This window comes from Balaenoptera physalus (assembly GCF_965194825.1).
Source record: "Balaenoptera physalus genome assembly, chromosome: 4".
NCBI classification, from domain to species: Eukaryota; Metazoa; Chordata; class Mammalia; order Artiodactyla; family Balaenopteridae; genus Balaenoptera; species Balaenoptera physalus.
In genome coordinates, this window is record NC_138891.1 from 19811195 (window position 1) to 19837289 (window position 26095).

General features: G+C 39.3%; 1 protein-coding gene across 2 annotated transcripts in view; it reads left to right on the forward strand.

Moving 5' to 3' along the window:
- SLC35G2 (solute carrier family 35 member G2) overlaps positions 1 to 25418 on the forward strand; it is a 39386-nt gene extending 13968 nt beyond the window's left edge. For both annotated transcript variants that reach the window (XM_082459181.1, XM_082459182.1), the window contains exon 2: positions 23976 to 25418. In XM_082459181.1, coding sequence (XP_082315307.1) covers positions 23994 to 25232 — 1239 coding nt within the window. In that variant the 5' untranslated portion in view covers positions 23976 to 23993 and the 3' untranslated portion in view covers positions 25233 to 25418. The remainder of the gene's footprint in view (positions 1 to 23975) is intronic.
- Positions 25419 to 26095: the final 677 nt, after the last annotated feature.

Here is a 26095-nt window from a genome sequence, read left to right on the forward strand (position 1 = left end):
TATATGTTTTCATATTTTATTTAGAAATAATTTCAAACTTAACAGTAAACTTGCACGCATAGTGCAATGAACTCTTGGGGTGAAGGGTAATTCTCATATATACTTCATCCCAAGTTCTCCAATTATAAACATTTTACAATGCTTGCTTTGTCATTCATTCATATACTTTCTCTTTTATTCTGAACCAATTGATAATAAGCTGCAGATGTGATGCCTAATTACCCCTAAGTACTTAAGTAGGAAGACTACACTTAAGTAGTCTTCCTTAAAGACAAGACACCCTCCTGCATAACCACAGAATTATCACCCAAATGAGGAACTTAAGACTGATATAATTCTGCCATTGAATCCACAGACCTCATTCAATATATGCCATTTTCCCCAATAATTTCCTCTTCGGAAAAATGTTTTTTATTTCTTGTCTAGAGTTAAATCCAGCGTTATGAATTGCATTTAGTTGTCCTGTCTCTTTAATCTTTAATTTGTGGCAGTTCCTCATTTCTTCCTTGTCTTTTAGTGACCTTGACTTTTTTGAAAGTTCAGGCCATTAATTGTGTAGAATGTTCCTCATTTAGGTTTGTCTGATGCACGTCATGCATTTTTGGCATAGTTATACATTTTTGTCAGGAAAATGATAGAAGCAATACTGTGTTTTTTCAGTGGATCTTATTAAGGGACACAATATTGATTTGTCTTTTTGCTGGTGATGTTAACTTTGATGACTTGGTTAAGGTGATAACGTCTCCACTGTAAAGTTGTTATTTTTCCCTTTGTAATTATAAGCATTTTGTGGGGAGACACTTTGAGACTATGTAAACATCCTATTCTTCAACAAACTTTTGGTCACTTATTTTATGATGGTTCTTGCTCAAATAAATTATTACTATGATGATTGCCAAATGGCAATTTTTCCAATTCCAACATTACTAGTTGGTATTCTGTTGTAAGGGAGAGTTTTCTCTTCTTTTATTTATTTATTTGTTTGTTTGTTTATTCATTTATTTACATTAGTTTGGACTTGTGGATTTCTATTCTATTAGGTGGATTATAACCCATTACTATGATTAGTGATTATTGACTTTGAGGCTGGAATTGTTACAGATTTGGCCATTCGAATCCCATTCAAGCTGCTTCTTGTGTTGTTTTGACATCTCTATTATCAGAGTACTTTCTAGTGTAAGATGTTCCAGGCTCATCTTGTACTTTTCCTGCCCCAACCATTTCAGTCATTTCAAAAGCTATTTTTCCAAAGAGCCCAGCTTCCTTTTAGAGAATGCAAGATCTGGGAGCTAGGTGTGGTCATTGCTACTGGAGTATTGTTACTTTAGGGCCATCTTAGCAGACAGAACCGGGAAACTCTTAAGCACATCTATATTTATTTCTATATCTATTCATCTATTTATATTAAAATGTGTTTACTCTAATATCTTCAACTGCACTCCAACACCACAGTGTTCATTCTAGTCTTCACCCGTTTTCTGTTTGTATCTTCCTTCTCTGATGGTAAGAAATCTGGTTCCCATTATCTTCAGAGTATTTAACTATTTCCTCATTCTCCCTTTATATAACCAATATCCTGACCTCGTGGGCCATCCGCTTGGCCCCAATTCCTCCTCAGACCCAGTCTTGCTGCCTCCACCAGCCTCCTCACAGCCTTAAGTTACACAGCTAGAAAGTGGTGGAGCCGGGGGAAAAAAAAATGCAAAGTTGCTAATTACTTGACTGAGAGCCCTTTATTGGGACTTCAAGCCCAAGGGTATCTATTGTGAAACTGCTCCTGTGAAGATGCTCAAGGAAAGGGGGCCATTGGGCTAATGAGATGAAGATTTAACCAGGCAGAGTGGCAGCCCTCAGGACTGTGCCTTCCATGAGAAACTTGGAGAATGAAGGATGGAAGCTGCCAAATGATGCTCCCTGCCAAGAACGACAGTGAGGGGATTCTCCAAAATTGGTGCAGTTCAGTGATCAGTCAGCCAGCACCTCCACTGCAACCAATCTCCACTATGTTCTGCTACTATATCGAGAGCACATTCCGTTAGGACAGAAACATATCACTGTGCTATTATTTCTAACGAGGGAATATTGCTTTTATTAGCAGCTCCTTAAATTGAAATTCTAGGAGATGGATGATGGTGTCCGCTGTTTTAGTGCTGACTCCATTTCCTGGTCCAGAAGGTCAGAAATCTGTTCATGTTTTAGAAAACAGCATGAGGTCCATCTGTTCAGGTCAGATTTTTCCACATTAACACAGATTTATAGAGTGGTAACTTATGTAAGAAAAACCAATGATGATTATATTCTTCGCTGCCATTTAGAATCCATATTATTTTTTTTTGTTAGTCCTGAAAATATAGTAATGCACGCACACATGCGCAATGAATTAATTCTTTCAAACACTATGTATAATAAAGGCATCCTCCTTAGTTTATGTAGTACTTCACCTCTATTTTGGTTTGGGTTCTAGACACCATCCATCCAGTTTCTCTCTGTAATATGGTCTGTTTATCCACAATTTTCTTTGCAACAGAAGGCACAGAAATGTAAGAGCTACATTTGGCTTCCTGGGTGACTTTTTGTCTAACTGAAATACCAAGTAATGACTTTTTTTCCTCTAATGAAAATAGCTTGATTTTTTTCCTGGATTTTAAAGTAAATGCATGCTTATCTGGAAAATTAAACTAAAAAGTAAAAAGAAGAAAGTGCTGAATAATTGAAATTTCACCATCTGTAAGTATAGATATAAATTGTTTTATATAAAGTCATACCATGAATACTCTTTTATACCCTTCGTTTTCTTAGCAATGTGACATGAAGGTTTTTTAATGTCAATATATATACATATATAGTATCTTTTTTGATGACTGCATAATATTGCATTGATGTTTTTATTTAACAGGTCCCTCATTAAAGGACAATTAGGTTATTTCCAGTTTTTCATTGTGTAAAGAAAGCCATGATGAATATCATTGCTTGCCATCTTTATGTACTTTACTAGTGATCTCCTTAGGATATATTCCTGCAAATGGCATTGCTGGGTCAAAGAGTTCACACATTTTAAATTTTGGTACATGTTGCTGGTAAAATTAACTCTTGATGGGATGGATTATACTGTGCTTTTCCTTCATATACAATGTCCCTGCCAGTGATGGGACTTTATAAAGTCTCTTTTCAGCTTTGCAGTAGCATTATATATTTGTGTGTATTCTCTAAATGGCATTAAAGGAGTGGAACGACTTTAATAAATCTAGGTATGCCACTTAAGCAACCAGATGTTGTCAAGTTTCATTCAAAATCTGACTTATGGTTTGGTCTGAAACAAGATGCCATCTGGTCACCATTTTTCAATTGCTGTATGTTATTTGAGTTTAATAAAATTTGATATATGGAGAGATGTGACCGAGTTGTAATTTCATTGAGTGGTGTCTATAGTGTGAAGAATCAGTTATGATTAAATGAAACCAAATGTGTAAAATTTTGAACTGATTCATTTGGCATTTCCATAAACCTTGGCCTCAAGAGAAAATTCAGGCTTGGCTTTTTCATGGATAAACAGCAGCAAGAACAGGGCAAATGTGAGCAGGTGGTATATGTAGTTTTTGAGGTATTTGAGAGTAGGCTGTTGACCCTGGGTGTTCCTGTTTTTTCAGGGACTGGTGTAAGACCTGGGGGATTGGCAGCCTTCTTTGAACTCAGCTGAGCTATTTGATCCTGTCTAGTGAGAATTGGGTGAAGAATAAACAACCAATAAGTACAACTTTAACAAGATAACAGAACAGTGCTGTAATCTGTTTTATATTTAATTAGCATCTAACCTAATTGGTGATTTAACCACTTAGATACATACAAAAAAGATCATGGAAACAGAAAAGGATCATTTTATTCCTTCCCCTCCCCCTTCTAGCGATGACTTCCTGCCACTCTTGACAGATTCACCCAGCACAGCTGAATTTAAAGGTGCTGATTCACTGTAAACTAATTCAGCTTTTTTTAAAAAAAGACAGTAGGAAAGTAAGTGGTAGATGATAAATATATGTTCACTGAGAATGGCATATTTTATGCAAATTGATAAGTCCACTGCTTCAGAGATGAGAAAGGCTCTTTCCTGGAAGGGAAGTGTCGATTATAAACGGTGAAAGACTCTTGCATTTCAGCAAGTTCTTAGCTGCCAGCCAACACATTCATCACAGTGTGCCAGAATGGATTTTAAAACGGTACAACATAAATTGCTCTTTTCCAAATCAGGCATCATCACCTTCACACAAGCCAAGTCAACCTGCTTATCTAAAAACTGCCACATAAGGCTTTTTTTCAATCTCAGTTAACCTTTTCCTTTCCTGGTATGCACGGTTCATTAGAGTCTACTAAAGTCATTAGCCACAATTGAGTACAGAGGAGACAGGCTTCTCCAATTTTGCCTACACAGCAACTAACATGCCCAGAACTTCCAAGGTGATGGCAACATAGAATATTTAGGCCAGCTCTAACCAGAATGATAACTCTCATCCCTACCCCTCTTTCCCACCTTCTGCTCTTACAAATTTAATGATTTCTTTTTTCTCATTCTTTGTCCTTCCCAGAGCCAGCTGTTGACTCCTAGCAACTCCTGCACAGCTGATAGTCCCTGGCTATCCCTTTCCTAACCTTCTGCCCTAGAACTGTCAGCTGAGTCTCCAGCTCAAACTTGAGCTAGGGCTCCTGTTTGGTGCATCTCTCCACTACTCCTTCCTGCCTCTCCCCGACCCCATACCCATCCCATCCAATCTCTCTCCTTACCTCACCTCATCTCCAAGTCCTTTAGCTGTAATTTTATCCTCTCCTATAACCCAGACTGACACAGCCCAGCAACATCCTGAGGCTTCGCTCTCATTCTCCCATAGCCCAGCGTAGCGCAATTCTTCTTAGCTCACTTAGACCACATTCTACCTTGTTCCTCCCAGCCTGGCCTACTCTGGAATCCGGTATCCATTGCCCTTCTTAGTTCAGCTAAGCAGCCTTCATCCCCAGCTCAGCCAGCCACGACCCCAACTTCAGCCTATCTCAGCCCCATCTAAGGAGCCTTGACCCACATCCACGTGGGCAGCTTCTGCTATTCAGCCCAGAATAAGGATTCTTTCTCACCTAAGTATCCCTCTTCTAAGCGATGTTAGCTAGCATGCTGAGGAGTTTATCATTCAGCCTAGTGTGCCCCAAACCTCTTCTCACCTGGAGTGAGTGAGCTGTCATACCGTTCTGGTGCTGTTGTGCATCTGTTAGCACAGGGAGTGACCCTCACACAGGATGTCACCACGGACCTGTCACCAGCAAAATACAGCAATGATGATGGATTTAGACTGGTTCATCCACATTCCTCCCCTGTTTCTTCTAAGTAAGAAGATGAATTTGAGAGACGGTTGGCAGGGTCAGGAGATGCAGTCATTGACTATGGAAACAAAAGCTAGCTGTTGCTACAGTAATACAAAAGTGAGCCCTACTGAAGAGCTGGGCTATCAGGGTCAGAGCACCAAAATCAAATTCCACAGTGCAACAAGGTAGCTATCCCTCAGACTCTCAGAGTAAATTATTTTTTCTCAAGAGCAAGAAGCGCATGGATAGAGTGAAGGATTACATAGCCTACTAATTTTTAGGCCAAATGTCAGTTTATTACTGGCCAACAATGTGACTATAAAGATCAGAATTCATCCCCAAGGACCCCCAATGTAACATTTTTGGGATAAATGCCTAAGAGTAACTACCATCAGTTATATTCACAAATTATGTGTGAAAAAACCCAGTTTATAGCCAATTTAAAGTCTAGTCTAAGATTGTATCATTTTTTACTCTGAAAAATCTAAAATGTGGAAAGTAATCTCTTCTGGCTAGTGTAAATGAAAATACTAAGTAATTAAGCAATCATTTAAACACAGGATTAATAAAATATAATATTTCTGTCAAATATTCAGATGACTACTTTGAAGTATTTTGAAGTAAAGACATTGTCCTTATTTCATGAAGTAACTTCTAATATATTAACATTCATTGCTCTTAAGTGAATTCAAAGTATAACTTATTTTAGCCACCGAAACATTTTGAAAATGGAAAAAAAAGGTAAAACCAAGACTTTTTTTAGTCTTTTAAATTCCAAATGCTCAATGCCAACCTTTCAGTGAATACCCTTACTCCCTTTGTTCATTCAGTCTGATTTCATTGCCATTTCCTTATTTCTTTCTTGGTGGGTGGTTCAGGATCTCTTTCACAAGACAAGGAGGCATGAGGAATGGGGTTGAAGGGCATTCCTATTTTTAGATTGAAAATTCTTCAATAATGTAGCTCAAATGAAAGTTGTCTTAATCCAAGAAGTTTGCAGGGATGCTGACCCCTGTCCCACATATATCTTGGCTGGGCTGCTGTGACAATCCTGGGCCAGCATGGGGCCAGCATAGAGTCCAGTGGCAGGCCAAACCAGGAGAAGGCTTCCTCAGGGTTCTGGAACCAATATCTCTATCAGAGAGAGTCAGAATTGCAGCCAAGCAGCAAAGATAACAGTGTGAGGACAATCTCAAAGGTGAAACCAGGACAGAAATGGGAGAATGAACAGTAGAGCTTGTGATAACTGACAGCAGGATGGGACAGAGTTCAAGGAGCAATTGTAGAATGCAGTTCAGGACTGAGTCTTTATTTTTGTTCAATATTTGTTAAATGTGCTCTGTATGCTAAGAATACAAATATGAATGAGAACTCTCTTGCCTTCATGGAACTCACAGACCACAAAGGAGATGGTGACTTGGCAAACTCCCTTTAGGTAGTGCCTAGATCTGTTGAGAGAGTAGGCATGGCAGATTTAAGGAGCTACCCTGGGCTGTTGCAAAACCCAGAAAACTTGAGATGTGCTGAAAAGTCCTGCCCAGCATGGATGTGGGAGGAGATGGAGTCATACTGTGATGGCTCCTGACTTCTCTGTGGCTCTGAGTCTTCTCAGAAATAGCACTTTAAAAAAATCAGAGGTCTGAGTGACTTTTAATACTTGTCCCTTGGCCTGGTTTGCTAGCTGGGCCTAGATGAAGATTTGAGTAGACAGAATGTGTAAGGAAGTTATAATAAACTTGCCTTGATAGTTGCATTTCCAGAGAACTATCTAAGTAATCACATAAAATTTAAAAGGTTTCTAATAGAAGATGGCTTGAAGGAATTATTCGGATTCTGTCTTAATTAGCAGTCCTAAGTTATTTACAATTGACATGTATTTCTTCAGTATGAGCTCAAAGTGCTGTCTACCCATCTTTATGAAAACCTTATGTTTTTATTACTCCAGACTACCAACCAATCCTGGTTGATTCTTTCAAAAATCTATTCTAACTTTCTTGATAAATTTTAGGCTATTTTTCTGAAACAATAACCACATGAGGAACAAAGTGTAAGCAAATTGCCTACTATGACTTACTGTTGTTCACCACCCTGTCTCATCAAGAAAAGAATTAATAGCAATTTAAGACTATCGGAAGGGATCACCAGCATTATCTTCAGCCTTTGGTTCATTAGACTGGCATTATGTGCGAATGAATACTCTTCCATAAATTTCAAAATATTAATGCTTTATTGGCATCTGTATTAAAATAATATTGTTAAAAGCAGAATAAGCAGGAGAGGTTCCTTGACTGGTGGGATTCAATTTTACATATCACATGATGTAATACACGGCGCATCTGTGTATCTGGCAAGGTTTAGTTACAGATAACAAAAATCACTCTAGCTCTTTCAATCAGGAAGAGATATAATACAAGGAATCAGAAGTCTCTCAAATCATTGGAAGGGCTGGAGGAGCAGATTTTAATCTGGGCCTCCAGGCACATTTCCTAGAGCGCATTGTTTTATCCTTTAAAAAAGTTCCAAATTTAGCAATTTATAAACTGTAAGTAAGCCTTCTTGCTATAGAAACAGATCAGAGAGGAAAATAAGCATTTCTTCTATCCTAGTAACAAAATCTTCACAGTATTTGACTAACATGAAGGAAGCAAGCTAGTAGTTATTGAGCACCTGCTATGTGCCAGGTATTGTTCTAGATGCTTTTGATCCATCTTTTCATTAAGTCCTTATTAATAACCTTTCCAAGTTAGTAATATCAGCCCATCTTACAAATGAAGAAACTGATGTTTAGAAAGGTTACACGATATATGCACAGGCAGAAAGTGATAGAGGTAGAATTCAAGTTCAAATCTGCTGCCTCAAGAATTGGTTAGGGCTTCCCTGGTGGCGCAGTGGTTGAGAGTCTGCCTGCCAGTGCAGGGGACACGGGTTCGAGCCCTGGTCCGGGAAGATCCCACATGCCACGGAGCGACTGGGCCCGTGAGCCACAACTACTGAGCCTGCGCGTCTGGAGCCTGTGCTCCTCAACAAGAGAGGCCACGACAGTGAGAGGCCCGCGCACCACGATGAAGAGTGGCCCCCGCTTGCCGCAACTAGAGAAAGCCCTTGCACAGAAACGAAGACCCAACACAGCCATAAATTAATTAATTAATTAATTAAAAAAAAAAAAAAGAATTGGTTAGACCTGTTGTCCAGCATTGGTTATTTTTTTTAATATATAAATTTATTTATTTATTTTATTTTTGGCTGTGTTGGGTCTTCGTTGCTGTGCATGGGCTTTCGCTAGTCGCGGCAAGTGGGGGCTACTCTTCATTGCAGTGCGTGGGCTCTAGAGGGCAGGCTCAGTAGTTGTGGCACGTGGGCTTAGTTGCCCTGCGGCATGTGGGATCTTCCCCGACCAGGGATTGAACCCATGTCCCCTGCGTGGGCAGGCGGATTCTTAATCACTGCGCCACCAGGGAAGTCCCCCAGCATTGGTTATTAATCCAAAGTCCTATCTGGTGGTATCCAACCAAAGTTCTGATTCAGTATTTAATAACTACATCCAACAGGGCAGTTTACTCAGCCCTTGAGAGGTGTTTTATAATTCACTTTTTTCCTAGATGATCCATGAGGATGTGGTTCTTAAAAGCAGGTGTCTCAAACAGTATCACAGGGGTAAGCAGCCAGCAAATATTTTCTACGTCAGGCTAAAATAATCTTGTCCATGTCACTTGACCCAGAGCTTTGTAGTCTCATCCAACACATTTCTAGATCTTAAGAAGATCAACAATTCTTTTCTGGGGAAAATCATGGATTACATGCAGGCAGTTCTTTTCCACACCAGTACTAAGTGTTTGGATCTTTTCTCTAAGAATACAAATCTGATCTTTAGACATTCACAAAATGATGGTGTCTGAGTTTTCTGTTTGCTGCTGTAACAAATTACCACAAACTTGGTGGCTTAAAACAACATGAATTTATTATCTTGCAGTTCTGTAAGTCAGAGGTCCAGTTCGGGGTATCAGTGGGCTAAAACCAAGGTGTTGGCAGGGTGTATTCCTTTCTGGACATTCTAGGGAACCATCCACTTCCTTGCCTTTTCCAGCTTCTAGAGGCTGCCCACATCCCTCGACTCATGATTCCCTTCTATCTTCAATGCCAGCAACAGCAGGCTGAGTCCTCACATTGCATCACTCTGACTTTGCTTCTGTTGTCACATCTTCTCTGTCTCTGTTTTCCACTTTTAAGGGTCCTTGTGATTACATTGGGCCCAACCAGATAATCCAAGATGGTCTCCCTATTTTAAGGTCAGTTGATTAACAGCCTTAACTCCATCTGCAATCTTAATTCCCCTTTGTCATATAAGGTAATGTTCTGGGAATTAGGATGTGGACATCTTGGTGGGGCTTGGGGGGCATTATTCTGCCCACCATGGATGGTTACTTTGCAGAGTAGTACAGAAGAAAGGGCTTGGGAAGGCAGACCTGGACCTGAATCTTGTCTCTACCATTAATTAGTTCTGTCACCCACTAACTGGCAAGTTACCCAACCTCTGAGAACCTATTTCCTTATATATAAAATGGAGATTATAATACCTACTTCATAGAGTTGTTTTGACCTTTAAATGATAAAATAAAGTTCTTAATATATGCCTGTCACAGAATAGAGGCTAAATAATCATAGCTATCCTTATAGTTAGAGAATCTAGAGCCATATTCAGGATGAAACAATCCAAAAGAGTACTTCCCAGGTGCTTTGAAGCACCTGTGCTTGATATTTCCTGTGGTTTCATTTTTCCTTTAACTCTAGCTGAATGGTTGCCTCAAATCCTTTCAAAACCAAACAGTGTATTGATCCTAAATAAACACAAAAAATGAATGAAGACACTTTATCTCACTACTGGTCTCAGCTAGTTTCTCTATGTAGATGACGTCTGAACAGAGAGCAAAGAGGAAACATGAATCCTCTTGACTTATCTCTTATTTATTCTTTCACAATCTTCCCCTGGCCATCAAAAACTGTTTCCTCATTTACATTCAGGGAAAACTTCAACATTGTTATCTGTACCTTTTCACATATGTGACTTTTCCTGTGATGGTTATGGATCTATCCCTGTGTAAAGGATCGGTGGCAGCTGGTCATCCCATTTGCCTTTCAACTCTCAGAAAGCTGAAGTTAATGATTGACCTGTTGTGTTCAGAACCCAATATTGGATCCATATTAACTAGCCATTAAAAATGATGTTGTAGAATATTTAATGACATGGAAAAATGTCTACAATACATTGATAAGTAAAGGGGAAGTTATAAAATAGGATATAGTGTTTGATACCATTTTTGGGGAAAACAATGTTCACAAATAGAAAAAGGCCTGGAAGGGTCAGTAGTTATCTCTGGGTGGTAGGATTATGAGTTGTTTTTATTTTCTTTGCTTTCTCACATTTCTCAATTTTCTACAATAAACATATATTGCTTTTGTAATAGGAATAAACAAAATGTGTTTTTTTCTAAAGGGCTGATGGTGGTAAATAGCTTCTCAGTGAAGCTTGTCTTGAGCAAGCCCAGGGACCCCTGATGAGGAACTGCTGTGGTCTTGTTGGTGGGACTCACTTGACTAGGCCAAGCTATGAGACATGCTCTGGGAAGCAGGGAAATAGCAACTGAAGTTCAGCCTGGTGATGCTGAAAGACATGTATCTCCACACCCTTCTTAACTGGTTGATAATAGTTTAATTAAGAAAAGTAGATAAACTTTATTTAAAGAACAGCTCCAGTTATGCTTGAGGAATTTAATATTAAAGAAAATATGGGAGACCTAGCAGCATAAATAGAGCCAGAGGCAGAGAAGCTAAATACACACATTTTCTTAATAGCCAAACTGCTCACCCTAATGTTTTATTATTCTTGAAATGTTATTAAGGACTTTAAAGTATTTTAATGGATAAGGCTCCCTATTTGGGTTACTAGCCATTTAAATCCATTTATTTATATTACTTATATTTTGTTCTTAACAAAATTTGCTTCATTAAAAAATAGTCCATTCATTCAACAAACAGTTACTAAGCACCCATCTCATGCCAAGCATTGAGCTAGATGCTGCAAATATAAAAATTAATAATATCTAATTTTAATACCTGTGGGGTTAAAACCCTCACAGATCTAGCATAAGAGAAAGACAAAAACACAGTTGTAATTCAATGCATTCAATAAATTCTATGATTGAAGCACTGAGGTGGGCATCTAACTCAGACTGTGGTGGGAAATGGGCCTAGGGAGTTTTCCAGAGATGGTAACATTTAATCTGGGCCTTGAAAAATGAGCAGTAATTTACCGGGTGAAAAAGCAGGAAAAGAGTATTCCATAAAGAAGGAACAGCATATGTAAAAACCCAGAGCCATAAAAGAGCATGACATAGAGAATTTCCTGCAGTTTGGGATAGCCAGAACTTTTGTGCATGTGGAGGACAAGCAAAGGATGAGGCTGTGATAGTTAATTTTATGTGTCAACTTGGCTGGTCAAAGATTATGCTGATGTTTCTGTGAAGGTGTTTTTGGATGAGATTTACATTTAAATCAGTGGATTTGAGTAAAGCAGATTGCTCTCCATAATGGAGGGTGGGCCTCATCTAATCAGCTGAAGGTCTGAAGAAAAAAACCTGACATCCCCCGAGGAGAAAGGAATTCTGCCAGCAGACTGCCTTTGGACTTGAACTGCAACTGTTCCCTGGGTCTACAGCCTGCCTGCATACTCTGAAGCTTTTAGACTTGCCAGTCTGCATAATTGTGTGAGCCAATTCCTTAAAATTATTCTCTCTCTATAGGTGTATATATACACATCCTATTAATTTTGTTTCTCTGGAGAACTCTGACTAGTAAAGAGGGTAAAGGCAGAGGATAGGGAGAGTTCTTCTGAACAGTTCTGCAGTTTGAATGATCACGGGAAACTGCAGGTTTTCGACTGCCTACCATTGATTGAGCAGTGATGCTAAGAGACCAGAAGTGGGTATGTGGGCCTATAAGATCCTATAGAGATGTCAGTAGTCAACATCATTCCCCATTCTTTTCCATGTCTTCCTCTTCTTGGTTTTCAAATCCATTCCATTCCATCCAACAAACATTTATTGAGTGCCAGTATGTGCCAGACACTGTGTTAGGGGCTGAGGATATAATGGTGAGAAAGTCTGCTATCAAGAAGTGTATGGTCTGGTGAGAAAGACAGGGTATAAACAAATGAATGCAGGGGCAATGGGGCACAAAAATTGGAGAGAACAGGGAAGACTTTGTAAAGGAGGAAGTAACACTTGAGCAAATCACTGAAGCACAAATGTGAGCTCTACAGGTAGACAAGGGCGGAAAGGGGGAGGCCCACGTCATTCCAGGCAGACAGAATCATGTGAAAAAAAGATTTAAAAGTTATTGAACACTTGCTAGGTGCCAGATACTTAGTGTTTTGTATGTATTAACTGATTTAATATTTTTATTCTACCCTATAAGTAGAACCCTATTATTATCAAAATTTTACAGAAGAGGAAATAGGTAAAGATGTTCAGTAAGTTGCCCAAGGTCACATATTTAGTAAGTTCTGTAGCTAAGATTCAAATCCAGACAGTCTGGCTTCAGTATCTAACCACCCCCCCTTTTTTTAAACTTCCATCCCTGTGCCATTCTCTGTCTTCCTTAATCATGTAGCAGCCACAGAGTCATTAAATCTTTTTTTTTTAAATTAGAGTATAATTGCTTTACAATGTGTGTTAGTTTCTGCTGTACAATGAAGTGAATCAGCTATATGTATACCTATACAGATTCATTAAATCTTAAAGCCAGAAGGTCCTTAGATAATCTAGTTGAGTGGTTCTCCCACAAGAAAATTATACGTTAGGATTACTGGGGAGGTTTTTGAAAATACCAATGCCTTCCTTTCTCCCCTGCCCCACACTGGAGGAAGCACTACATTTTCCCCCTTTCTTTTCTTTTCTTTTCTTTTCTTTTTTCCTATTTATTTATTTATTTATTTTTTAACTTTTTTTTTAAACTTTTTTCTTGGGTTTATTTATTTATTTATTTATGGCTGTGTTGGGTCTTCGTTTCTGTGCGAGGGCTTTCTCCCATTGCGGCAAGCGGCGGCCACTCTTCATCGCGGTGCGCGGGCCTCTCACCATCGCGGCCTCTCTTGTTGCGGAGCACAGGCTCCAGACGTGCAGGCTCAGTAGTTGTGGCTCACGGGCCCAGCCGCTCTGCAGCATGTGGGATCTTCCCAGACCAGGGCTCGAACCCGTGTCCCCTGCATTGGCAGGCAGATTCTCAACCACTGCGCCACCAGGGAAGCCCTCTTTTTTCCTATTTAAATAAAATTGTGGTAAAATATAAATAATACAAGACTTACCATTTTAACACATTCTAAAAATATTTATTTATTTACTTATTTTTATTTTTGGCTGTGTCAAGTCTTAGTTGTGGCACGTGGGATCTTTCCTTGTGGTGCGAGGGCTTCTCTCTAGTTGTGACATGTGGGTTTTCTCTCTCTAGCTGTGGCACACGGGCTCCAGAGCGCATGGGCTCTGTAGTTGTGGCGTGCGGGCTCCAGAGAGCATGGGCTCTGTAGTTGTGGCGTGCGGGCTCCAGAGAGCATGGCATTGTAGTTTGCGGCACTCGGGCTTAGCTGCCCCGCAGCATGTGGGATCTTAGTTCCCCGACCAGGGATCGAACCCGCGTCCCCTGCATTGGAACACGATTCTTTACCACTGGAGACCAGGGAAGTCCCTTAACACATTTTTTAAATGTTCAATTCAATGGCATTAATTACGTTCACAATATTGTGCAACCATCACCACTACTTACAAAACTTTTTCATTACCCCAAACAGAAACCTTGTAGCTGTAACTCCCCATTCCCCTTTCTCCCGGCCCCTGGTAATCTCTAATCTATTTTCTTTTTTTATGAATTTGCCTATTCTAAATGCCACATATAAGTAAAATCATACAGTATTTGTCCTTTTGGGTCTGGCTTATTTCAGTTAGCATAATGTCTTCAAGGTTCATCCATGTTGTAGCGTGTATTGGAACTTCATTCCTTTTTATGGATGAGTAATATTCAATTGTTTGGATATACCATATTTTCTTTATCCATTCGGGTTGGGGCACTAGGTTGTCCCTATTTCCACAAACACATACTGAGGAACCATTGCTTTTTAAAACTTAACAATGTCATTCACAAAGAGAATAAAATGACAGAAGGAGGGCCTCCCTGGTGGCGCAGTGGTTAAGAATCCGCCTGCCAACGCAGGGGACATGGGTTCGAGCCCTGGTCTGGGAAGATCCCACATGCCGTGTGGAGCAACTAAGCCCGTGTGCCACAACTACTGAGCCTGCGCTCTAGAGCCTGTGAGCCACAACTACTGAGCCCGCGTGCCACACCTACTGAAGCCTGCACGCCTAGAGCCCGTGCTCCGCAACAAGAGAAACCACTGCAGTGAGAAGCTTGGGCACCGCGACGAAGAGTAGCTCCCACTCGCCTCAACTGGAGAAAGCCCGTGCACAGCAAACGAAGACCCAACACAGCCAGAAAAAAATGATTAAATAAAATAAATTTTAAAAAAATGACAAAAGGAGGCAGGGGCTAAGTACCAGATGGCACTGGTAAAAGGCCCAGAGGAGTGACGTGTATACATTTTGGTTTGGATGACAGGAGGCTGGTTCTTAGGGTGGGGTTCTAGTGGCAGGAGTGCTCACATGATCGAGGCTTCTCTCCTACTTTCTGCACAGATATTTTGTCATCATCACTCTTGCTTCCTGTCAGAGAGATTATGATTTCAGGAAAATGAAAATAGTTTATTCTGTTATGAAAGTGGAATGTGACTCTGACAGTGATAATGCTTTGTCCTTTAAGGGAATAAAATAAATATCATTTTTCCTGAAGTCATTTGCATGAATAAGTGGCAGTTACTTCTGGGCTAGGATGTCAGACAGGGCTGTGTCTGTGGGAGACAGGAGTAAAGTTGAGAAGGTAAGATGGGGAAAGAGGGAGGGGATTGGGGAGAGGAAAGAGTGAGAGAAGAGCAGGAAGGAGAGACTAATTCGGGGCACTAGGTGACAAAGTTCTAGACAAAACTTTGGGACAAATTGTCTTCAACAATAAGACCTACTGACTTGCTCCACGTGGCCTACCTGGTGCCCTTCACATAGAGTGTGTTCAATAATACGTACCGAGTTAGTTTCCTAAAGTGAGTACCTTCCTTTACTTCCTTTTAAGTTATTGCAGTTCAAAGTGAGGTATGCCATTAGTTTTCTCCAAATTTTTTGTTTTCCACCCTTCCCCAATGCTCTTCCACTCCAAAACCTCCTAAGATTTCACTTCTTCTCAAAGCTGAGTTAACCCATGTTTAGAGTTTAGCATGTTGTTTGTACAAATGTTAAATATCAATACATCCGGCTATTGATAGTATTGTTATTATTGACTTCTTCCATATTTCCTTCTGTTTTCACTGGATTTTAGAGCCATCAGTTGTGCCTTTCTTTATTCTGTTTGTTTTCCCATTCTTGCTTTTAGGCTAATTCTGATTGTTTCCATTAGACCTGAAAATGTTGTCATGATCTCTGGCTACATCAAGATCTTGTCTTCTTAGTCTTTTTCTGAGAGCTATTGCAAGGATGCTTTAATCTAAGTGTTACAAAGGAGAAATTGATAATGTGCCTTATTTTTTGCTTTTCTAAGAGAGATGTAGATAGACTGTTGTTTGTCAGGCAATAATCTGATGCAATACAAATGCTAATTTAATTACAATTTCTGCAATTATATATTGTATATCTGTCCTAAGTAATACATCTGAGTTAGAATGATTCTGTCCAGGTTGCTCTGAAATTTCCTTTTATATTTTTACAGAGATTCAGTTGGTTTACCATAGAAGACTACTGGATTGTATGTCTCCTCTTTTTTTTCCCCTTTGGTTGAATTTTCTTATGGTAGTTCCTTATAATCTGCGTATTTGAAGTCTTATACAATTAACTTTTCTTGCAGCCCCTCTTTTACATCTTCATAAAACTGTTCTGTTTCATGATTTGATTATAGACTTATTTCATTTTGATCATTTGCCACTTAACACACAATGTGAATATTATCACACCTTCTAAGAAGGGCAAACATCTACTTCTTCATGAAATATCCCTCACTTCCTGAGTGTGACTGATTTAAGAAAGGCATGCTCTTTACCTTCTACTCTGTTATTTCTCACTTATTATCATTATTCTTGTCTTTCAAATTCTACTTTATTAGTTTATTTAAGAACTGATTTTCTAGTTCCAGAGGTTGGAGCTTAGAAGGAGGTTCTTTCCCCTCTGGGCCTTTACACAAAGATACAGTCTCAAAGAGTATTAATAAAGTACACGCAGACTTAAATGCTGCCTCTAGTTCTCCTGATCCTCATGAGCTGCAGTGGGGAAGAGAGTGAATCCCTATTCAAAGAGAGCTGTTAAAGGTTATGCTAAGCAGGGTTCATCATAAGGATTGGTAGAATCATGCTCACAGCCTTGAGGCCTCAGAATATTGGCCCCTTTTCATCAGTTTGGAGGGATGAATGTCTTCTCTCAATAGTTCTCAGGAGATATGTTTAACAGCACAGATCCTATGCATGTCCTGATGTCTCACAATATCCTGGAAAGGTAGTTGCTGGGTCTTCCCTTTCAGGTGACCAGTTAGGTGTGGTCTTTTCATTTTCATTCAGGGCCAAGACTGTCCAAGCACACTGGGGGAATAAGGTATCTCAGGACTGGGCTGCTCAGGAATAAGGTAGTAACCTGTCAGTTTGTGATAAATATTTAGTTCAAAGCCAGTCTGATTCATGAGTGTCAAATACCACATCAATGCCTACATTTAAACCACTGTATTATAATCAAGTTGTACTAGCCAGCTTTATATCTAACTTTTTACCATTTTAGGGATCAGTCTGGTAACTAAAGAAAGAAGCTCTGATTACCAAGTGGCATTTGCTCTAGGCACCATAAGGAGATTTTCTAAGGATTCCCACCGAGACAGTAGGGATGGCAGTGTTAGTTTTCTCAGCCTTAGGAGAGAGGTGATCTTGGGCCTTAGGTTGTGGGATGTAGCTTAGGAAACAGTACCTCTTTTAGATACAAATACTGCTTTTTCAGGCTTGCAATAATGAATTGCGCCCATTGTTCAAGCAGACACCAAACTATGTATCCTTTTAATCCATTTGCCCAACATTTCAGGTTGATACATTTGTAGCTGGATAGGCTAGTCTTCTGGTCCTATTGTTTCACATTCCCTCTTCTCAGCTGAGTTGCTCTACACAGCTGAAATGGGCACCTCTGCCTGGGAGGGGACAGCCCCACATAAGTGTCAGAGGAACTGGAGCCATGAAATTAGTTCAGATTCCTCCTCTCTGTAAGGAAGGAGGAGGAACTGAGTTGGCACATTGGTCAGAACAACTTTGAGCAGGTGGTAGAAATTTGTGATCACTGAATTGCATGGTGGTCTCGCATGGGAGAGCTACCAAAACACTAGAAGTGTGAAATCATTAAACAGACAAACTGAGAGTTGAGTTAAAAGACGCCAACAATTATCATCTAAAACTCTTTCTCTTAAAATAGACATAATTATTGCTCTAGTTGGTGGCAGAGCTAGAACTCAAAACCAACATTTCTGACTCAAATTTTTTATCTCTGGAAAAGAAGTTTTGTTTTTCTCCTTCTCCTCTTTACTTGTCTATATGTTACATATGTTTAAAGTCCCAATTCAGGCATCCTTTCCACCTGGAAACCTGCAAAGATCCCCCATATTTGGGTTAGATGCCCTTTGTATGTGCTCCAACAGTTTCTTGTACTTCATGTAGTTACTTGCATTATTAACTTATTAAAATATTAAGTTTGAATTACTTTTTGTCTCTTCCACTAGTCTATAAGCTCTGTGAGTGCTGGGGCCATGCCTGTTTTATTTATCTTCATATTTCTAGAGCCTAGAATGGTGCTGGGCACATGGTACCTCAGTAAGTATTTATTGAAATGTTCACAGGTTGAAAGACTTAAATGTGCAAAAATGTAAGTACTAGTCAGGATTCCAGATTCTCTTCAATAATTATATTTCAAAGCCTGAAATTAAATGAAAACTAAGGAGAATGAACAAGATTTTGGGACTTCCCTGGGGTCCAGTGGTTAAGACTCCACGCTCCCAATGCAGGGGGCACGGGAAGATCCCACATGCCACATGGTGTGGCCAAAACAAAAAAAAAATCTTTATGTATCCCTTTAGTATAAGATGGCTTTTGCATCAGTGGGATACAATATAATATTTTTTAAAATATATTTATTTATTTTATTTATTTTTATTTTTGGCTGTGTTGGGTCTTCGTTGCTGGTGTGCGTGGGCTTTCTCTAGTTGCGGCGAGCGGGCTCCTCATTGCAGTGGCCTCTCTTGTTGTGGAGCATGGGCTCTAGGTGCGCGGGCTTCAATAGATGTGGCACGCGGGCTCAGTAGTTGCGGCCTGCAGGCTCTAGAGCGCAGGCTCAGCAGTTGTGGCGCATGGGCTTAGTTGCCCTGTGGCATGTGGGATCCTCCCGGACCAGGGCTCAAACCCGTGTCCCCTGCATTGACAGGCAGATTCTTAACCACTGTACTGCCAGGGAATCCCTATACAATATAATATTAATGGTGTTGAGAAATACCTGGAATATATCTGTTATAGACTAATCCACTGAGAGAAATGAACAAAGATGACACAGTTCAAATAACAGTTTAAAGTATACAGTTGGACTAGGATTAAATACATTAATTTATACCTAACAGGATGTTGACTAAAACTTTCCTCTTCATATATATATACATATATGTATACACACCCACACACATATATATAACAAAGTGATTCAGTTATATATATGTGTGTGTATGTATGTGTATACACATATATATAACAGAACCACTTTGCTGTACACCAGAAACTAACAGAACATTCTAAATCAACTATACTTCAATTAAAAAAAAAAATTTCCTCTTACCTCAGAATTAGAATCCAGGATCTCACAATGGGGGAGAAAATATCCCAGTTTCAAAAGCCAATCATTTTGGTCCAAATATAAAAGGCCTTTTACTTTAACTATCACTAAGACCACTCCTCCTTCCGATTCCTTAAAATACTGGGGAGGGAAATAGGGTGTTCCAGTTATCTATTGCAGGTAACAAATCACTCCAAAGCTTAGTGGCTTAAAACGACAACAATCATTTTATTATCTGTCATGTTTTCTATAGATCAGGAATTTGGAAAGGACTTGGCAGGGCAATCCTGACTCAGGATCTCTTACATACTTAAAGTCAGATGGGTGGCTGGAGTTGGAACAGCAAGGGGCTGGAGCAGCTGGGGGCTTACCAGGAATTTCTCTCTCTTCAGGTGCTCTCAGGACCTCTCCATGTGGTTTCTCTACATGGGCTAGTTTGAGCTTCCTCACAGCATGGTGACTTCAGAGCAGTCAGATGCTTACTTGGTGGCTCAGAGCTCCAAGCACAAGTGTTGCAGCTAGGAAGGAATAGCTATATTTTCTTTTATGTCCTAGCCTCAGAAGTCATAATAGGCCACTTTTACCATACTCTATTGGTTGAAACAGTCACAAAAGCAGGGCTACTTTTAATGGGAGGGAATATAGACCCTACCTCTCTATTTAATAATGTCAAACTCACATTTTAAAAAACCAGACATGTAGTATGGGAGATACTAGACTAGTGACTCTCTTTGGAAAATGCAATCTGTCAACGGGGGATCATATTATCTATTGTGGGTCCTTGGTCTAAGAAGAATGTTGTGCTTTTTCCTAATGGGGAGGGGAGAGGGTTGTTCCTCCTTAAAGCCAACTGAGGGTGAAAGTTACCAGATCATTATTTACGATTGGGTGTGCTTTCTCATTCTCCAATTGGAAGTCTGCTTAGACAGCACATTTTAATTTGTTCTTTGCTTGCTCAAGGAAAGAGAAATAAAATTGGAGAGAAGGGGGCAGTGGTGAGTGGCCTATGTACTAATTGGAGTGGTAAGGATATGTGACTTTCCTGGGGTCAAGTGAATACTTTTGGTGCCTAACCAAGAGAACTGCCCACCCGGCAAGAGGACCCAAACAGCAAAAACCTGTGGGCCATAGCCCCAGGGCAGGAGACTCTCCCACATCAGGGATTTGTGCACTGGGGAGGCTCTACAGAATTTACGTAAGACAGCCTGCATTTGGATGCCTGCAACCTAGAGAGTATCAATGGCCTATCAGAGTTAGCACAGAAACAAAGACAATAATCAAAGAGAGAATTTCACCATGTATTAGAGTCAGGGTTCAACCTGAGACACAGAACCAAGAGGAGATTTATTACAAGGAATTAGCTAATGTAACTGTGGCTGGAGGCTGGATAAGGAAGTTTGTAGTCTGTAGGGCAGGTAGTCAGAAAGAAAAGATCAGGAGCATGTTGGAACCCATGAGCAAAGGCCAAAGCTTCTTGTCTACAGGTAGTAAGGAAAGGAAGGTCATGAGCAGGCTAGAACCCCAATGGCATGAATTGTTTGGAATCTCTGAACTCATGGAAAGCCTAATCCGTTTTTGGAAGGGCTTACTTGATTAGGTCAGGCCCACCCAGGATAGTCTTTCTTTTATTAACTTAAAGTCAACTGATTAGGGATTTCTATCACATCTGCAAAAACCTTCATAGCAGCACTTATATTAGTGTTTGATCAAATAACTAGGGAATGTAGTTCAGCCTAGCCAAGTTTATATATCAAAAAGCCATCACACAACAGCAGCCAGTGTATGAGATATGTGTCCTTTCCTTTTCCTTCCTCCCTGTGCCAATACACCAGGGGAGCTGGAGCCTAGAAAGAGAGATGGAGGAGGTGTCCCAGAGGTAGACCATACTGCCCTCCCAAGGACTCCAAAAGGAGGGAATGGGAGAAGGAGTAAAACAACAGAATACGTCCTTCCCCTATTTGTGCTCCTGGGGCTACAAATCTGGCCTGCAGTGGGAAGGGGAAGGCTTTGAAAGGATATAAGACATAATTTTAACAATTTTAAGCAAGTGGGAAGTTATGGGATCTAACTGAGGTATCATTAAGATATTTGCTGACTAGCAAGGAAAAGAGATTTAACAGCAAATTTGGGTACAATGACTGGAGACAAAATTCCACTGAGTTGAGACAACTAAATAACAAAATGATGAGATTACAAAAATTAGAAGAACTACTGCAGATGTTAAACAAAGAAGAAAAAAATAAGTGGCTAGAGTGGTCAGGGAAGGCTTGTTTCTAAAAGGCAGGATTTGGACTGGGCCTTCTTAAAAGATGAGCAGTATTTAGAAAGTGGGAGCAGAGAGGAAGCTAGTGAGAATAAAAGCTTAGAGAAACATGTACATGTGGGAAGTCAGGACAGGGAGAACACTGGACTGATCAGAGCAAAGTGTGTTTGTTAAGGAGCTAAGTATCGATAGGGGCTAGACTAGGCAGGGTCTTGAGAGTTAGGCAGAGGAGTTGAGACCGATGACGTAGTTGGTAGGAAAGCTTGTAGGTTCTTGAATGGAAAGCTTGAGGGAAGTTTTTTGTTCTGTTTTGAATCTGTTAAAGGCATTAATGTGACAGTGGTATAATATAGTTGGATTTTAGGGGAGAAGGACTGGGATTCAAGAGGGCTAGTTAGGACGCTGTTGCAATATTCTAGATGGGAATTCATAAAAACCTGATCCAGAATCACAAAGGTAAAATGGAATTGGAGGAGAAAGGAAAAATCTGAGAAATATTTCAAAGACAAAAACAATAAGATTGATGACCAAATGGAGTGTGACGGCAGAAAGGATAATTGAGTATTCCTTCGTTTCTAGCTTGGGGAACTAGAAAGATGGTGGTATTTCAAACATAAATGAGGAATTTAGGGAAGGAAAATCTATTTGGGAGACCAAGACTGTTAGTTCAGTTTGTGATTATTGAAGCTAAAGTCATGATTTGAAGTGGAAATATCCTAATAAAAGTTGAAAAAAGAGAACATCCAGATTAGCCTGATAGCAATATGCATGAAGGACTGCAAGTGGGAGGTCCATGCTAGGAACTGAAGGGCTTGGAGGCACAGGTGGTGTTTTTTAAAATGACTCTTCCAACTGAAGGTGGTGTCATTTAGAAGAGAAAGGAGTAAATAGGAACAGTTGGTTTACCCAGATGGTGTTAAAGAACAAAATAGGATTTGATTTCTGGACCATGGTTTAAGATCCTAGAACTGGTGAGTTTTTGGCAAGGAACAGGGAATATGTCATGAAGACAAAAAATAAAAAGGTTTCCTTTTTAAAAATTTTTATGTTTTAGAGGGGAGGGGAGAAATCATTGGGAAGGAAATAGGAAATTGTTCTTGGGGAGAGGGGAAGAACTAAAGAGAACTAAGTGAACAAATACAGGTCTCAAAGAAAGAATAACATTGTAGAAGACACCCAGTGTTTCAAAAGAGTTAATTATAGGTGAAAGGAAGCTGAATTTATTAATATTCATTGAGAGTTTACTATATGCCAGCACTATGGCAAATCCTTTATATGTCATGGATATCTTTCTATGTCAGTAAAGATCCGCATTGTCATTTTTAATGGCTGCATAGCATAGTATCGTGGGTCATTCTGGTAAGCTACAATGAATTCTCCTATTCATACATTTTCCCCACCTTTTTGTATGCTCTCATTTTCTCAATAACAGATGAACTTTTCTTTTTAGTTTGTAATTTAATTTTAAACAATTATCATGATTCAAAAAATATATTAAAAAGTATACAGTAAAAATGTTTCCTTCCATTCTTGTTTCCTGTCCCACCCCAATGATTATTAGCTTCCTTTGTCTCTTTCCATAATTCCTTTATGTTATACTTTTTATATTATATAAACAAATATAAATATGTACTCTTATTTTTTCTTTTTTAAGAAACATAAGGTAAAAAGCATCTTGTGATCATCTCTTTAGGGTAAAATCTTAGATGTGATATTGCTGAATTAAAGGGTAGTTTCAGTTAAAATCTTAAACATATTGCCCAGTTGCTCATCAGAAAAGCTGTATATAGCAACAATGCATGAATGTCATGAAATCCATTTTATTAATTTTCTAATTTCAATGCATCCCATATATCTGAAAATGTGTGGGAAGCCAGAATAAATGTTTTAAAAAATCACTATAATTTGTAATATAAGACTAGTTTGGGTATCATACAGAAGTGATTATACAAAAGAATTTGGACTTAATCATTTATAATTTATAATACAGACAAATGGACACAATGAGAAGGAAAGGTTTGATCTATGTTGTCGTTTATTTTTCTGTGTTTATCTTATTGGATGCGTAGAGAGGGAGGAATGAACAAATGGAAAAATATCAGTTGTTTGTGATGTAAAGAAAATAGAGCTTAATGAGACAAAGAAAAATCAGAATGAGACATAGGGGCAGACTTGAGAGTGAAAAAAGGGTAGACAATTTCATTGGGCTTCATACATCTGATAAGGCATATTGCCAGATCATGTCTTCTTATTACTTTTTTAAAAAAACTCCTGTTACAACCTCTACTATCTATTATTGAATTGGTACATATGATTATAATAGAAATTAAAACTATATTTCAAGGGATGAATATGTACATTTGTCTTTTTTTTTCCTTCTTAAATAGAATTGATTGCCTGAAGAAATGGATACTTCTCCCTCCAAAAAATATCCAGTTAAAAAACGGGTGAAAATACACCCAAACACGGTGATGGTGAAATATACTTCTCATTATCCTCAGCCTGGGGATGATGGATATGAAGAAATCAATGAAGACTATGGAAATTTTATGGAAGAAAATCCAAAGAAAGGACTGCTGAGTGAAATGAAAAGAAAAGGAAGAACTTTCTTTGGAACCATGGATACTCAACATCCACCAACAGAAGACCCAATGACCAATGAGATTGGACAATTCCAAAGCTTTGCAGAAAAAAATATTTTTCAATCCAGAAAAATGTGGATAGTGCTGTTTGGATCTGCTTTGGCTCATGGATGTGTAGCTCTTATCACTAGGCTTGTTTCTGATCGTTCCAAAGTTCCATCTCTAGAACTGATTTTTATCCGTTCTGTTTTGCAGGTCTTATCTGTGTTAGTTGTGTGTTACTACCAGGAAGCCCCCTTTGGACCCAGTGGATACAGATTGCGACTCTTCTTTTATGGTGTATGCAATGTCATCTCTATCACCTGTGCTTATACATCATTTTCAATAGTTCCTCCCAGCAATGGGACCACTATGTGGAGAGCCACAACCACAGTCTTCAGTGCCATTTTGGCTTTTTTGCTTGTAGATGAGAAAATGGCTTACGTTGACACGGCTACAGTTGTTTGCAGCATCTTAGGTGTTTGTCTTGTCATGATCCCCAACATTGTTGATGAAGATAATTCTTTGTTAAATGCCTGGAAAGAAGCCTTTGGGTACACTATGACCGTGATGGCTGGACTGACCACTGCTCTTTCCATGATAGTATACAGATCCATTAAGGAGAAGATCAGCATGTGGACTGCACTGTTTACCTTTGGTTGGACTGGGACAGTCTGGGGAGTATCTACTATGTTTGTTCTTCAAGAACCCATCATCCCATTAGATGGAGAAACCTGGAGTTATCTCATTGCTATATGCATTTGTTCTACTGCAGCCTTCTTAGGAGTTTATTATGCCTTGGACAAATTCCATCCAGCTTTGGTCAGCACCGTGCAACATCTGGAGATTGTGGTAGCCATGGTGTTGCAGCTTCTAGTGTTACATATATTTCCTAGTGTCTATGATGTCTTTGGAGGGGTAATCATTATGATTAGTGTTTTTGTCCTTGCTGGCTATAAACTTTACTGGAGGAATTTAAGAAGGCAGGATTATCAGGAAATACTAGACTCTCCCATTAAATGAATACCTGATTATTATCTTGTTAATGTTCAGTTATTAATAGGTACACTGACATTTTAATGTTCACCTGTAAATGTTGTGTTGTATAACTGACAGTGCTATATAATATATAATTAATATATGCAGATGTGGAAAACTTTATTCTAGTCTAATATATTAAAAACATATACTAAATTATGTGGAATATCATGAATCTGGTCTCTTTGCTGTTAATAATAACAGGCAATTTTTATTATAAAAATGATTATTTATTATAAATAATAAAAGGGTAGAGAATGTTAACTTTTATCACTAAAGAACATAAGACTTGAAGAAATGACTCCTTTCAGATGGAAATTCTGTGGTCCTGAAGTTCAAAAATTAGTAAAATGTTCATGCTCAATGTTCTATAAATGTTTAACAAAAATCCTTCAATATTCAAAAATCTATAAGGTGAAATGCTGAATACCAAGCCCTGTTTTGTCATCTATTTGCATTAGAAAACTAGAGGTGATTGGGCTTGGTAAAGTAGCTTGAGTGAGTTGAGGCAAGAAAGAGGGAACGAAGGAAGGGAGCTGGTTTTTCACTGGCAGTGGTGGTTGTCCTACCTGAGAAGAAGAAATTGGTCTCCCCCTTGCTAAGGCCACATTAGGCAATGCATAGTAAATGGAGGTAGGGAAAAGACTGGATTCCTACCAGCTCTACTTAGTCTATGCCATTTTGTGCCTTATGGTGGGAGATAGAATGCTGGAGGAGGGTCTACTCATCCTCAGTTATGCAGATCTCCTCCAAACCTGCCCTTGTTTATGTAGTAAGTATGTATGTGAGCTGCAGTAAAGGTACTCCTTACCCCTGAAAAAGACACTAACAGTAATCATAGTACAGCA